At 50.9% G+C, this 16371-nt stretch overlaps 1 protein-coding gene across 1 annotated transcript; it reads left to right on the top strand.

Annotated features, from left to right (window-relative positions):
• The first annotated feature begins 2397 nt into the window (after positions 1 to 2397).
• On the top strand, positions 2398 to 4149 carry LOC125553557 (polygalacturonase-like). Its single transcript, XM_048717330.1, has 4 exons — positions 2398 to 3019; positions 3104 to 3393; positions 3478 to 3706; positions 3789 to 4149. The coding sequence occupies exons 1-4, from the start codon at positions 2585 to 2587 to the stop codon at positions 4038 to 4040; spliced, it is 1206 nt and encodes a 401-aa protein (XP_048573287.1). The 5' UTR covers positions 2398 to 2584; the 3' UTR covers positions 4041 to 4149.
• The last annotated feature ends 12222 nt before the right edge of the window (positions 4150 to 16371 follow it).

Here is a 16371-nt window from a genome sequence, read left to right as displayed (position 1 = left end):
CGAAGCCCTGCGACAGTAGTACATCAAGATCGTCACCACGCCGTCGTGCTGACGGAACTCTTCCCCGACACTTTGCTGGATCGGAGTCCGGGGATCGTCATCGAGCTGAACGTGTGCTAGAACTCGGAGGTGCCGTAGTTTCGGTGCATGATCGGTCGGGCCGTGAAGACGTACGACTACATCAACCAAGTTAACGCTTCCGTTGTCGATCTACAAGGGTACGTAGATCACACTCTCCCCTCTCGTTGCTATGCATCACCATGATCTTGCGTGTGCGTAGGAATTTTTTTGAAATTACTACGTTCCCCAACACCAGCGCGCCGGGTTCGGACTGGGTCCGCCGGCGCTGTTTTCGGCTCAAGCCGGCGAAAATCGGGCTCCTGGGGGCGTGACTGGGCCGTTTTTTCGGCGCCGGCGCGAAAAAATCGCCTGGGGAGGCCTTCCTGGGGGCGCGGCTGGAGATGCCCTTAGGGTACAGCGTGACTTGGAAGAGGCAAGTCACCTGCTCTCCCAATCTGCTGGTTCCCATGGCCAAGGATGGATTCAACCCGTGCTTGTGGGGAGAGAGCCAACCAATCAAAGATGAAGGAGTATTTGACAAAAAAACTATCACATTAGGGGTTACCGTCCCACAGAACTACCACATTCAAAAAAGTGACTGATAACTACCAAAAATTTCTAATTTTGTGACTAAAAACTACCACTTTTGAAAAATGGTCAGTTTAGACGATTTAAGCACGTTTATGACATGCGGGACCCACCTGTCAGGGCCGATGTGGCGGCAAAGTCAACTCCGTTTATTTTGACTGTTAAGCTGACCGTTATGACAGGTGGGGCCCATACGTCGGACCCTTTAAAAAAATAAAAACAACCAGGTCCCTATAACTTCTAAAAAAGCAATCAGATCCTTGCAAGTTTTATAAAAAAGCAATCAAGTCCTTTTTGGTTTTTTAGTAAAAGCAACCGGGTCCCTGCGGACGAGCTCGTCGCCGGAGCCGGCTGTCGATGTTGCGAGCTACTGCTCGATGGTAGATGCGGACCTGGCCGACCGCCGAGCGCGGCCGTGTGTGGGCTGCAGGGGGCGGTGCGGCACTGGGAGGAGGAGGCGGGGCGAGTCGTGAGCGCGGGTCGGGGAGGGTTCGCATGGCGGCAGCAGAGGCGGGAGCCAAGCAGCAGTGGGGCTGTGGCGGGGCACGCAGGCCGGCGGGCAGCGCGGGCAGTTTGCGGCGGCCGGGCCGGTAAGCCGCAACGGCAGCAAGCCAGCAGGGGGCGCGGGGCAGGAGCTCCGTGGCAGCAGGCAGGGGAGGCCAGGGGCTCGCCGGCGCGGGAAGCAGAGGGCAACAGCGAGGACAACGGCGGTAGCGGCGGCGCCTAGGAGCAGGAGAGCAGCCGTAGGGCCGTGGCCACAGCGGCGAGACGAACGGCAGCGACTAGCTTCGGCAGCGAGATAGAGAGAGGAAGAAGAAGAATGACGTGTGGGCCCACCTGTCATAACGGTCAGCTCAACGGTCAAAATGAACGGAGTTGAATTTGCCGCCACGTCAGCCTTGACAGATGGGTCCCGCATGTCATAAACGTGCTCAAATCGTCTAAACTGACCATTTTTCAAAAGTGGCAATTTTTAGTCACAAAATTTAAAAAATTTGATAGTTATCAGTCACTTTTTTAAATGTGGTAGTTCTATGGAACGGCAACCCCTAATGTGGTAGTTTTTTGTCAAATACTCAAGATGAAGTAATCTACAACAAAGAGACCTTAGGTGCGGATGGCGACGGACATGGCCATGCGCTCGTGGTCGACACCGCCAGCCAAGAGGAGGAAGGCGACGGCGCCGTCCAAGCCCTTACGGAGGAACGCCGCGGCGTCGGCCATGCGCTCGCAGAGGACGGCCACGTCGAGGCAGGCGATGGCCACCTGCAGGCGCTCACGGAGGACGGCCACGACGTCGGCTATGCCATCCTAGAGGATGGCCAGAACGTGCAGGCCGACGATGGCGACCGTGTGGCGCACGCGGATGGCCATCATGCGCTTTCCGACGATCGCGGCCGCATGGCGCACGGGGGCGTCCAAGCTCTCGCAGGTATTGTTCACTCGCTGGCCGATACTGTGCAGTCGCTATACCTGGTGAAGCTGGTGAAGCTATACCTGCTAAATTGATCCGCATTGAAGACCAAGTTATCAGAATTTATGAATATCCAAAAATGGGAGGCCAAATGTAGCAACATGCGCACTCTGCACATGACCCAATCTTACAAGTGATCGCTCGAGAAACACTCATCGTGCACGCTCGAAGCTAAACGCCAAGCGGCCACGTACCCATCGATCTCGTTGCTTAACACGACTCCCGAAGTTGCCAAGGCACGAACCCAATCTTACAAGTGATCGCTCCAGAAACACTACAAGGCACGAAACTCTTGTCCTGCACAAAAGCCACGTCCCCATCAACCATGTTGCTTAACACAACTCCCGAGCTGCCGGCAATCCAATCCACCAACAACCTGCAAAGTTGCAAGTCACGAGCGCAAATGCTCCGTGGACACACGCATCTCCGGCCGCGCGCAGACTCACGAGACGCTACCGCCCGATGCCGGCACGACGGCGCACCAGCCTTGCTCTCCTCGCCCACCTGTGCGTGTCGCTCGCCTCCGCGGCGTCCTACAGCGTCGTCGACTACGGCGCCGTGGCCGACGGCCGGACAGACTGCGCAGGGGCGTTCCTCCGCGCGTGGGCCGCGGCGTGCGGCACGGAAGGCGAGGGCCCGGCCGCGGTGGTCGTGCCGGCAGGCGAGTTCTTGGTTTCCAGGGCGAGGTTCAGCGGGCCGTGCAGGAGCGGCGCGGTGGCCGTGAGCATCGCGGGCACGGTGCTCGCGCCCGTGCCGTACGCCGGCGCGCAGCTCTGGATCGTGTTCCAGAACGTGGACGGGGTGTCCGTCATCGGAGGCACGCTCGACGGCAGGGGCCAGGCGTACTGGGCGTGCCGGAGAGCCGGCGGCGGCTCCTCTTGCCCCGCCGCCACCAGGGTCAGTACGTGTTCTTTCTTTCAGAAAATGAGTGTGTCAGTGATAATGCATGAACCCGAATGATTTGGGGATGCTCCGTCGCAGTCGTTGACGATCTACCGGTCGAGGAACGTGGTGATCCAAGGCCTGACGTCGGTGAACAGCGCGGGCATACACGTCACCGTGCAGGCGAGCACCGGCGTGGCGATAGTGGACACGGTGGTGTCGGCGCCGGGGGACAGCCCCAACACCGACGGCATCCACATCAAGCAGTCGAGCGACATCACCATCCGGAACGCTGTCGTCGGTACCGGCGACGACTGCATCTCCATGGTCGAGGGCTCGTCGGACGTCTGGATTCAGGGCGTCACGTGCGGCCCTGGGCACGGCATCAGGTGAGTGACGAGGTCCAACCCTGTCCATCCACTCCGGATATGTGTCTAATCTATTCCCTGATGTGGTGTATATGCCATTGCCAGTATTGGGAGCCTGGGAGACACGCCGGAGCAGGTGGCCGTGCGGAACATCACCGTGAAGGCCGTGACGCTCGCCGGGACGACCAACGGGCTGCGGATCAAGTCGTGGGCCAAGGCCAACAGCGGGCTCGTCGACGGCGTCGCCTTCTCGGACGTGGTCATGAGGAACGTCCGCAACCCGATTATCGTCGACCAGAACTACTGCCCCGGCAACGTCAGCTGCCCCACCGAGGTGTCGTAGCACCCAACTCAAGATCACAACACTGCATTTTCAGGGAATGCTGCTGACACAATGTAGTGTGCCTTTGTTTCAGGGATCGGGGATCAAGATCACCAACGTGTCATACACGGACGTCGAGGGGACGTCGGCGACGCCGGTGGCGGTGCGGTTCAACTGCAGCCCGAGCCAGCCGTGCACCGGAATCACCATGCGGAACGTTTGGCTGGGCTACGGGGAGCGGCGGCGAGCGGCCGAGTCCTTTTGCCGGAACGCGTATGGGGTTGCGTATGGGCACGTTGTCCCGCCGAGTTGCCTGGCCCACCAGGAAATGTTTTGCTACAAGTGAGATGACCGAACGAAATACAGTATTATTGTTGGATTCGATACGCTATGTACTTATGAACATGGTGCTGTTGGCAAATTTTAAAGTAAAATACACAAATGGGATTGCTAAATCTGAGCCGTATGGACTTTACCGAAATAGTCTATGATATATCCGTGAGCTCTTACATAGAGATCCGTGCAAAAAAAATCAGAATTTTTTATTTCTTCTTTTTTATACGTTCTGTCACTTGACTGAGATGACTAAGATCTAGCCGCACCCTTAAGAAAAAGTACTTAGACCTCCCTACACCTGAGGGTCGTATGAAAGAAATAAAATCCCAGCCAATAAATGATAGATTTTCCCCGCAAAAGAAGTAAAAATAAGTAAATAGAAGATTTACCTAGGGTCAGGTGAACAAATGTTCGCGAACACGTTTGGATATTTATGTGGACAGCTGGTCAGACGGATCCACCCAACGACATCCCTTAGTTTCGGATTGTCGATTGTGACTTGCAGCGGGTCAGGTGAACATGGATTGTGAGGAGACATGGTTCAACTAATAATGGGCCGGGCGGACCACCCAAACTCCCCTATAACCCCAAACTACCCTATAGCCCCCCTCCCCCTCCCGATTTGGGGACAATATGTGGGATTTTGAACATCGACCGGTCGAAACCGATTCGGTGATCAATGTTGGATGATTAAATGTGTCTGGGCGGCTGGCTATGGACAATTGTAGACGCTTTGGTGATTCGCGTTGGATATGCCCTAATGAGGATCATCAAATGGACGCCCTGGCAAAGCGAATGATATCCAACCCTATCCTCAAATGTTCATCCCCTCCTTTCTTTTCCTACTCCTAACAATGAAAACAATCAAAGCTAAATAACACAGTACATCAATAACTCAAAGATGAATATTCCAATGGAACAACAATTCAAATATAAATATTACGATCCAAACATGAATTTTTGAAATAAAATGGTTCAAATTTGAATTCCAATTATTTGGACACATGTTCTAATTGCTCACATGAAACACCCACAAATGCTCAATCAGATAATTCTGAAGTCGTGTATGAGTTCCTCGAATGCGAATCTAATGATAAATTTGGAGAAATTGCTCAAATGCCTTCGGTTTCTGCTATGGAAGCTGGACAAGATCACCCATTTGTTGAAAATCTAGACCCTGGTGAACTGTCTTATCATCATCTGTCACAATCATGTTTTGCATGATCACGTAAGTTGTCATTACCACACACAATGTCTTTCCATCCAATTATTTAGTAGGTCCACGAACAATTGCAACATGCATGGAGCACTCGAAATGCCCTCTCGACATCATTTCTAGCACCTTCTTGTCTATAGCAAAGTGAATTGTTTTGGCCAGCTATTGGATCAGAGATGGTCTTGACAAATGTCGCTCCTGGAGGATAGATACCATCACAAAGATAAAACTCCATGTTATACTCATGCTCATTGATGGTATAGTTGCACACAAGAGCTTCTCCCGTACACAACCTTGCAAGCAATGGAGATCGCATGGGTGGCAATGACCATAGGGCTGGCCCGTCCATGTCCATCATGGATCTCACCTCCACCGGCGACGTCCATGGCCAGGCAGCGGACACCGACGAGGAGTAGGACATGGGAAACAGACATGGGCACGTTTGTGTCCTATGTCTTAGTCTTCCTCGCCCGGACTTGATGAAGAATAGGACGTGCACTAGTAGAAAAAGGGCCTAATGTGAAGCACATTAGTCCCGGTTTGTAAGTCACGCTTGATATGCCCTAGTAGTTTTGTCAATATGGTTGCCTCATATACTCTAGGAACCACTAATAGAATACTTTTTAGTGTGTGTATGATTTAGAAATATCTACGATGATATTCATAATATTAAAAGATATATGAACACACACACACACACACACACACACACATATATATATATATATATATATGTATGTATATATGCAATGCATTGTGCAATATTAGAGAATTAATTCGAAAAAAGAGAATTTTTGGTATGTAATACAATTAAAATTTTACAGAATCAAAATTTTCAATAATATAAATTACAATTGCATAACAATAAATAATATAACTATTATTTGGAAACATTGTTATTTGGTTAAGTAAAAGAAATTATATAAACTAAAATTGTAATATCGTACACTTACTTTAAAATAAATATAAAAGTTCAAATAAAAACAATTGTTTTATATCAAAACAAGTTACAATGTAAAACAATTATGGAAAAGCGACCAAAAATGGCAAAATAAGACAATGATCCAAATATTGTTGCAATGTTGTTGTCTCATCCTGACATTGATACAAACATCGTCGACAAGACGGGTGCTTCCACCTGCTTGGGAGTTGCGTTTTGCATTCAATCATGCAAAAACCATAGATTAGGTAAACATACCATTGTTGAAATCTGTTGTAGAGCCGTGTGATACACTTTAATTAACATTGCGTCTTTTCTTGATTCCTTGTAGAACAAAGTGTGCTTGCTACTTCTTGACGCTCACCCGCAAGATGTTGCTTCAATCTGCCATATGAGGGAGCAAACTAAATCACAACAACCAACGTATCCACAAAAAATGTGAAGTCCTTAACTCAGACATATACTACAAATACCTCTCTAGTGGCAATTCTTATATCAGCCATCACTTTTATGTGTGGGTTTACTATGCTTGGATGTTATAGCCCAGAGAAAGGAAAAAAACATGCATTCAAGGTTTTTCTCATATTACATACTTTGGCAATGTTATCCTTGTTTTTGGTTGCGTCCATCTGCATAATCGCAAAGTGGGATGACTATCAGTTCCTGATATATTATAGAGTATTTGCAAGGTATATGTTGTGGTTTTCAATGGCTCAACGGTGATGACATTTATTTTTGGATTGTTCATTGTGGTCTGGTTTCATGATCATTTGCTTGCAATTCTCATCTGCTACTTTGGTGAACTTGTATTGATCTTCACAAGAATGTTAGGAGAGTGGCATGTGTGAAAGCTTCGTCTACGACTGGGTCTCAAATCATTTAAGGCCCAGTTGCTCGACAATGTTTGAGAAAGTCCCCTTTATTATCCTTAAGTTAAGAAATGTCGGACCTTATGTGTCTAATATGAACTCGTGGTGGCGTGCATTGTAATGCAGGAGAGGTCATGTCGCTTTAGTATGAAACCGATGTTAGTGATAGTGTGATGGCTGTAATATTGAACCTTACTTATATTTTGATATGGACTTCTGGTTCTCCTAGATCTATGAGTGTAAATAGTCATATGATAACATATGAAACTTATTTTGTTGCCCTCTTATTGGCGATGGTTACTCATTATGGTCCCCTGTTAAGAATTGAATCTTAACATTTTGTTTTTTTGCTTCTTGGTCCTAGTTTGAGAAGTAGTAAATCAAGCCCTTCTTTTGGTTGTTGTTTGATTTAAGAACTGAACATTTGAGCATTCTAATGTTCTGTTAGTTTCTGACTGGATTCATAGCTTGGCTGTGCGTTTAGTTGTATGACTCGGATTGCATTTAACTATTGTACTATCTTGTATTTTGCCTTGCCTTTGGAATTTTCTTTGTCTAAGTTTAGACTATCATCTACACTTTTGGGGTGATGTTAGAACATGTATTTTGCTAAACTTGCAAAGTTGCATGAAAGTTAGTTGATTGGTACTAAGTCTCAATTTACCTTCTGCGAGCAGATTCTTTTGGATTACTTTAAATGTTACCGCACACATAACACCACCAAGTATAGTGTTCAATATGAAGTATGCACACTGATAGCAAAATAGAGAATGGACCCCACCATGCAATTACCTCCAATCTTTTGTCTCTCATGCAATATGTCGGTGCTATTGGTACACTTGCTTTCTATTATTGTAGATATCTTATATAACTTACTCATGTGGGAATCATCTCTTGTTCACATTATTTATCAATTTATCGCAATTCAACTATCAAGTGTTGATGTCAAAACCATATTCAAATTTCCAAGCAACAAAAACCATATTCAAATTATCGCCCATGCTTGTCACATGTAATTTGTCCTTATTTAATACATTAGGCGGAATTTAGATTGAAATACTCAAAGGTCACTCGTCAAAATGTGAGTTAGCAAACTCTTATTTGGCTATGTTCTACCACTCGAGTATCCTTATTAGTTGATGAATGAACAACAATACTACATAAATCCGACAAAATCCAACATGTTGTTGCTTTCTAATGTGAATGCAGGAGTTGGGCGATGGGGCGGCGGTCCGGCTTCTTCGACGACGGCGACCTCCATGGTCATGTGGATGACGTGGTGGCTGGGTCTCATGGTGGTGACAACCTCTGAGGCTGGCGGGGATATGGGGCGCCACCTCCACCAGTCGATCAGGTTCGATGCAGCTCGGCGGGTGACACATGCATCTCTTCTCGAGGTGTCATGTCATGCCTATCACCGACAGGTGAAGTCTCCGGTGGGTGCTATGCACGACGTCTCATGTGGAGACATCAATTCATGCATGTTGTCGGCAGGTGCTGCATGGTGGATTTGACGAAGGTGTCATGTTTTGCTTGTTGTTGCTGGAACGAAGGTGGTGCGGCAGTGACGGGAGACCAGAAAAATATGAGACGGCATTGTCTTCCGGTTTCTCCTCCTACGGTATCCGAGTAACGAGGTGTCGGTTGCCAGACAAGTGTTGAGTATATGCAACTTCAACGACGAGCATGCGCACTCCAATGGAAACACTAGATCTCCGATCAAGCTATGTCGACGCATGCCTACGTCGTACCCTTGCTGAAGAAGGTGGATCGAAGCTTGGCTTTGACAATAAAAATCCCGAGCTGGACCTTGGGTTAGACTCATAATCATCGACACACATGCGGCAATTCCTTCTTAAAGTCTTAGCCTAGGAGTATTGTATTTTTATTTTCTTTTTATCTTTTATAATAGGATTAGCTGTCTAGTGGAGTTATGTCTTGAGGCATGCGTCCTTATTTTTTATTTTCGAATCAATGTTGTTCTGCCGTTGGGTTTTGAGTAATAAATAAGTATATGACTGTGCATATTATCCTTATTTTTTGAGGAAAAAATATTTGCACCTACATACAACCCCATCACTACGTCCCCTACCACCTGCCGTATAGATACACCACGAAGAAGGGAAAGCGCCCTCGGTGCCGGCCGGGCGAGTCCACTAAGAGCATCTCCAGCTGTTGCGCCCCTTAGTCGGCATTTTTTTTGCCTCTTGAGCTTGGCCCGGCGAAGTATTTGGCATGGGGTCGAGAACTTTTCCAGCCATCACGGCTCCTGCCTGCTCGCATGCATCGCGACACCTCATCCCCCCTTCTCTCTTCCTCGCTCCCTAGATGCCATGGCCGAAACCGCCGTTCACTCCCGCCCCGCTCCCTCCCCATCTCCGCCTCCTCACGCCGCGCCAGCTCCCGCCTCTTCGCCCGCCTCGACGTCGCGGCGCGCGCACCCGTGTCCTCTCCTCTCTCCCCTCCCCGTCCTCCTCCCTGCCCTCGCAGCAGCGCGCGATTCCGCGCGGCGCGCTCCCTCGGCGAGCAGCCGAGCTCGAGCACGGGCCCGGCCCTACGCCGAGCAGCAGCCGTGATCACACGACCAGGCGCTCGCCGTGGCTTTCCGTGGCCCGCGCGGCTCTCCGCGCCCGCGCATGACTCCGCGCGGCACGCTCCCTCTGCGACATCTCCGCGCGCTCGACGCCGAGCCCCGCGTCACGGCCTTCTTCGGCGACGCGTCTGGGAGCGGGAAGACGGAGCTGCTGGTATGAGCCGCTCCACCGCAGCAGCAGGGGCGCCGACACACGAGCTCGGGAGGGCGGGAGGAGGTGTCCGGGCGGCCGTCTTCGATGGCCTCGACAGGCGCGCCGGCGCTCCCGCCACCTTCCACCTAGACCTGCGCGTCAAGAACGGCAACGTGTGGCGGCACTGCTTTGAGCCGGTGGGCGCGGTGGTGGAGTACGACGGCGTGCCCCTCGCCAGCGCCGATCCCGGCGAGCTATGCATCTCGGCGAGGAGCGTCGTGGACGTGCCCTTCGTGGCCACGGGCGAGGGGCAGGGAATGCCCGACCGGCTCTTGCTGCTACGGTGCACGGCGATGCTGGATGGGCGGCGAGGTCGCCGGACGGGAAGCTGGACCCTGGGGCGTGCAGGGCGTCCGTGGAGAAAAGGAGAAGAGAAGAGAGAAGTACGTGGGTTGGCCCCAGAGGAAAAGGTGAGGAGAGAGGGAGTGGGAGGCTGACGGCGAGCCCAACCGCATGCAAAACACTCTCTCTTCTCCCCCAGTTGCCCCCCCAGGATCCTGGGAATGGGGTGGGATTGCCGGCCAGATTTTTCGCCAAATCCGACGCTAATTGACGTCGTGGGGTGGGAAAATTTTCAACCGCCGACACTGAAAAAATGCTCCTAGAGAGCTTCTTGAGGGACGGCTGAGTTGCACTAAGCCCGAGCGGCGATAACGGGAAAAAGTCCGAAACAATCCTTGAACTTGTAAACAAAAGTTAAATCGAACCCTGAACTTATAATTCCAGAAATTTGCACATCGAACTTCCTGATCCTAGTTTATTTTGAACCTTGAGGAGGTTTAGCTGGTATTCGCTGACATGTTTAGTCAAATACTAGCATCGTTGACCAGCTGGCTGGACATTAGCATGAATCGGCCTGGCCCATTAGCGCAGTCGCTCACGCTGCTCTGTTTTTTTTCCTTTCCGTTTTTGTTTCTTTGTTTTTCATTTTCGTATGATAATAAAATTTTAATATTTCGTAGTGACAATTTTGTTTTGAACTACACAAAGCCACTTGTCTTCTATAACGAGCGACGAAAAATTACTGAGCAAAAAGTGCTTTACAGGACTCAAACTCGGGGTCACGCACAGAGAGCGCCAGCGGCTAGCCACTCACTCCGAAGGCTGCTCATGACGGCAGATAGCGTGACCTCAATAAGAACAGACAGGAGGATTCACATGTGTAAACATTTTTAGAAAATTGAAACATTTCTTAAAAAATGTGAACAATTTTGAAAAATGCTGATTTATTAAACCCAAATAATTTATGAATTCCAAAACCATTTTTTTGGAAAATGACACAATATTTGAAAACCCAAAAAAAATTCAAAACATGTGAAGAACCTTTGGAATTCCAAACATGTTTTGACAAATGTGAACAATTTGAAATCACAAACAGTTTTTAAAAATATCACAGAACTTGAAAATTCCAAACAATTTCTAAAAACATGAAACATTTTTCAATTTGTGATGAAAAATAGAAAACAGGAACATTATTTTGAAATTTTGAACAATTTATGAAATGCACAATCATTTTTAAAATTTCCGATTTTTTTGAATTTATGAAAAAATCTAAAAACATTTTTTCTGAAAGTTTGTGAAATATGTTCAGGGTTCAAAAATTGTTCCCTCTTTTTTGTCAAACTTTTTATGTATCAAAAATTGTTTGCTTTTTAAAAACTGCTTATGTTTAAAAAATGTTATTTTTTCAAAGTATTCGAAATTTCATATAGTGTTCGCACTTTAGAAAATGTTTGGGGATTTCAAAAATTTTAATTTTTTTGGATCTGAACGCTGCTGTCCTTTTATTAACCATATGTTCGGGCTTGAGTTTATATCATTGACAGCTATGTACTCTGGTGGCTAGCAAGATGATATCGTGACGCCGTTGTTGGACTTGAGGCTCCGGTGTGAGTAGGCATGATGTGGGACAACACTTTTTTTTTACGGAAAAGGAACTTTTCATTGATCAACTATGATGATTACATTCAGATTCAACAATGCTAGCTATCTCCCTAGGGGAATTCCGGAGCAAGCATGCCGTGCGCTGTTGCGAGCGGCCCATGCAAGCTAGGGTGTGTCTGCGACTCCTTTCCACACCGGCGGTGAGGTTCTCGTACCTAGGCATGAACAGATAGAGCATCTTCATCGCCTTGTTCGGGAGGGCTGGCGCGGGCCGGCCGACCTGGATCTGGTCACGGTGTTCTCGCGGGGTGCCGCGGCGCGGCCCCTCATCGGCGCAGGATGGTGCGCGGGTGTGCGGGTGGCGTGATGGGCTGCTCCTCGGTGGTGCTCGGCTGGTGTGGTGACGGCGGCAGCTCGATCCAGATCCGGTTGGGGCGGGCTGCGGGCGGTGCGGGCTGCGGGCGGCTTCCTCCGCCGTGGCTGGCGGAGGGGTCGGCGCAGCAGTGGCGGCCTCGGCCTTCCCCTCCTCTTCTTCAGCTCCGGGGGGAGGTGGTGGGATGGGCCGGGGGTCGGGGATGGCTGCCGGCGCCCCAGCCAAAGCTGACCTCGCGGCGGCGCGAACGCTTTGGGGTCGGCCGACGGCTCGTGGTTCCGGTGGTGCGTGCCCGGCGGTTTGGCGACCCGTGCACGAGGGATGGAGATCTTCGATCAAATCCGGGTGAAAACCTGCTATTGGCGATTGCCAAGGCCGGCGATGGCGACGCTGTCTGCGTCGTTCCCTTCCTGAAGGCATCGTCGTGGAGAAGTTCAAGGCCACTCTCTGCTACCTCCGGGGGAAACCCTAGATCAGTAGATCGGATGACGGCGGCTCTCTGGTGTCGTTTCCCCCCTGGGGGCGTCAATCTTGGAGGTGCACACGGGCTCGAGGGACTAGAGGACGGTGACTTTGGTGGAGCGGTGCTTCATCTTACACATTGACGGTGGCGGATCTCGGCGGCGTGGCGCTGTGGAGACTCGGCGTCTGATGCGCGGAGATGGACTCGTGCAGGAGGTGGAAGCTGTCTGGCGTCATGGTGGCGTTGATGGCGGATAGGCCTGGCAAGGTCGGTGCAACAGTACAGCTCTGAAGATGGATTGGTGGCAGGCGGCTGCGGCGGCCTCATACCCGGCAGGGGTCCTGGTTGAGAAGCACGCCGGACTGGTGGGTGCCCATCCCAGGCAGGTCCTGGGTGGGACCTCAAGTCTTTAGATCGTTAGGTTTGGCTGCGTGGTCTGTTTGGTATTAGGCCCAGACTTTCAGCGCCCCTACATCAACTGGATAGGGATAGCGACAGTTGTTGCTTGTTTTGGTGGCTTTAGACTTATTGTTGTATGACTCTGTACGGTCTTGTGTCAATATTTAATAAAATGGCCGTATGCATCGCCCAGATGCAGAGGCCGGGGGTCGTCCTCCTTTTATAAAAAAAGATAGAGCATCTACAGTCGTTGGCCCTAGGGGGCTCGGAAAATCGTCGTCTGGGGGCGAACCGGCGCTAAAAATCGGTTTGGGGTCGATCGGGTTCCCAGCCGCCGTCCCAGGGTCGCCCCCAGTCGCCCTTTTTTAAATATTTCTGAAAATAAATTCGGCAAACATTACAAAGATTCGGTAAACAAAACATAAATTTCGGCGTTCCACAATTTTTTTCATAGAAAACTTAAAATTTACTAAATAAAAAACTCGCTGAGCGCGGCGTAGTCGTCTTCTTCGCCGCCGTCGTCCTTCTCCTTCTTCACGCTGCTGGACCCTTGCCCGGGATCGCCCTGGCGGACAGGTTTGGCCGGTGGCGGCGTGTCGTCATCGTTCTATTCAAGCACGATGACGTCCCCTTCCTCGCGTTCACGGCGGCGCGCGGCGATCTCTGCCAGGGCGCGGCACTGGCGCTCCTTCTCGAGCCGCGCCCAATCTTCCCGCGCCCACTTCATGGCCTCCTCGTTGTCGAGCTCCGGCTCCGTCTTCACGGCGGCGAGCCCCGACTCCATTTTCGACTTGAGGAGGCGGGGAGGAGCCGAGGAGGAGGCACGCCCGCCCTCCTTGATGACGATGCCGGTGCTGCGGGTGCGCCGACCAAGCGGCGTTTTCGCGGGCTCGGCCTTAACACTGAAGAGCGCCGGTGACCCGGAGGAGTGGGAGGAGGAGGAAGAGGAGGAGGAAGAGGAGCCGGTCCTCCTCGGCATCCATTGGCCGCCACTCCGGCGGGGAACCGGGGCGGCCGGGTACGTTAGCGGAGGCTCGTTTCCGCCCTCGAGGTGCTCGAGGACGGCGTGGACCGTGCGGCCGGGGACGCCCCACCACAGGCGGCGGCCGTTGCTGTTTTTGGTCCCCCACATCACCGACGCATTGTTGGTGGAGGCTACCCGCTCCGCCTGTCGGCGTTCGAAGTACGCCGCCCATGCCTCGTGGTTGGCAGCGGCGTACTTCGGGAGGGCCCGCTGCTCCTCCGTCAAAGACGCCCGTGCACGCTCGATCTCGGTGCGGAAGTAGTCCGGGCGCGTGACGTCGGGCAGCAGGGGGGTGGGGACGCCCCCGGCGCTGAGCCTCCACCGCCCCGGCACGCGCATGTCGGGAGGCGCCGGGTAGTTGGCTTCGTGCAGGAGATGGAGTTCCCACTCGTGCAGAGAGCGGCGGCCGAAGCCATTCACCGCCGCCCCATCGCCTGGGAACCTTTTGTAACACCCCGGATGTAACTTGCCATATTTGTAACTCCGACTCTGCCATTTTCGGCTTTAAATTATGAGATTTCCTTCGTGGTTGGGTTTTGTCTTAGTTTTTCATTTTATTCATGTCATGCATATCATATCATGTCATCATGTGCATCGCATTTGCATACGTGTTCGTCTCATGCATCCGAGCATTTTCCCCGTTGTCCGTTTTGCAATCTGACACTCCTACGTGCACCGGAGTCCCCCATTTTTCTCTTTTCGTGAGCGGGTGTTAAACATTCTCAGAATGGCCCGGGATTTGCCAAGCGGCCATGGTACACCACCGGTAGACCGCCTGTCAAATTTCGTGCCATTTGGATTCCGTTTGATACTCCAACGGTTAACCGAGGAACCGTAAAGGCCCCGTGTGTGTTGCAGCCTAACACCCCTCCAAAACGGCCCAATAACCCATCCAATCCACTTCCATGTCGTTCGCCGTTGGATCACGATCGCATGGGCGAAAATTACACCTCATTTGGACACTTCTACCTCCTCCTAGCTACAAATATGTGCACCCTCCTCCAAATTCGGGTCCAAAACCCTAAAAATCGCCCCCGCCGCCACCGGACACGTCCGGCCACCGGACGAATTCCGTCGCCGCCTGCACCCAATAGCATGCCGCCATGTGGCAAGCGCCACCGCCTCTGCCGTCCGGCCCGCCCGTCCCGCAGTCGGCCCCCGCGGGCCCAGTTCGGCGCCGCCGCCCCGCGCGCCCGAGCCTCTCCGCCGCCCAGCTCCTCCTGTGCCGCTTGCCGCCTGCTCCGGCCGTGGCTCGCCGCTCGCCGCCTCGTCGCTGGGCTGCGTCGCCGCCGCCAGCGCACTCCGGCGCCGCCCCACCTCCTCGCTCACCGGCCGAATCCGCGTCTCCGGCGAGGCCTAGAGCACTCCGGCGAACCCCCTCCTCCATTGTTGGCCCTCTTCTTCCCGGATCCAGCGAGATCGACCGGCCTCCTTGACTTCCGTGCCGAAGAACCCTAGATCTGGAGGGGTAAAAATATCTCTAAGTCTTTTCTCTATAACATTTTCAGGCCCTGTTCATTGCATCATAACTTCATGACCGTAGCTCCGTTTCATGCGCATGATGTACCAAAATGTTCATTGGGAGATGCTCTTCATTTCATTACATTGTGACATGCTTGTTTGAGTCCATATTGATGCCCAAATCGTTGATGCAAGAGTGCTATAAATTGTTATGTGCTATTACTTATCAGAGTATGAGGATTTGTCATTTTTGTCACATTTGTTTTGTGCATCATATGGGCATGAGCTCTAAATGTGTTTTGGACTATGTCATGCCATCTTTACAGGGGTGCTTGCCATATTTTTTTTTGATAAATGTGGTGACTAGCACAAGCATGTAAAGTAGCCTTCGTGATATTGCTGATTTCAGGGACTTAGGATGTTTACATGTACATGTCTTCTTACTGTAGGTATGCTTGTTGTGTCATGCAAGGCTTTGTGATGAGTGATTTGAGCTCGCAAAGATGCCTTCATAATTCTTTCTATGCCATGCTCTGTTTTCTGCAAAGTCTGAATCTGTTAACGAAACTTTCTATGTTTACATGGAAGCCACAATATCTTCTGTGCCTTTTTGGCTCATGATCAGTAAGGGACTTTTGATCTATGCATCTAGTAGATTCATTCCATGCCTTTGTTTTCTATGATATGTTCCTTTAGCATGTGGTTTGCTTGCTCTAAACATGGCTTCCTGATGTTATTTTCTGGCATGTCATTATTTTCACTAAGTCTGTGAAGCTGATAACTTTTGCACTTTTTCCATGCTTGTTTGAACCCATTCTATTGTGTTTTAGCCATAGCTCAGTGTTCATGTTTTGTCAAGCATCTTGAGTAGATCACTACCATATGCTTTGTTGTTATGTTGGAGTGCAGTAGCTTAGTTTCTTGTT

Source organism: Triticum urartu, chromosome 4 (genome assembly GCF_003073215.2).
Source record: "Triticum urartu cultivar G1812 chromosome 4, Tu2.1, whole genome shotgun sequence".
Lineage (NCBI taxonomy): Eukaryota > Viridiplantae > Streptophyta > Magnoliopsida > Poales > Poaceae > Triticum > Triticum urartu.
This window is presented reverse-complemented; position numbering and strand designations above follow the sequence as displayed.

Bases quoted from the DNA above. Each gene is read 5' to 3' on its own strand.
- LOC125553557 (XM_048717330.1), top strand. From the start codon at position 2,585: ATGCCGGCACGACGGCGCACCAGCCTTGCTCTCCTCGCCCACCTGTGC. The intron at 3,394-3,477 runs GTGAGTGACGAG...TGCCATTGCCAG, and splicing joins GGCCCTGGGCACGGCATCAG to TATTGGGAGCCTGGGAGACA. The intron at 3,707-3,788 runs GTGTCGTAGCAC...CCTTTGTTTCAG, and splicing joins ACGTCAGCTGCCCCACCGAG to GGATCGGGGATCAAGATCAC.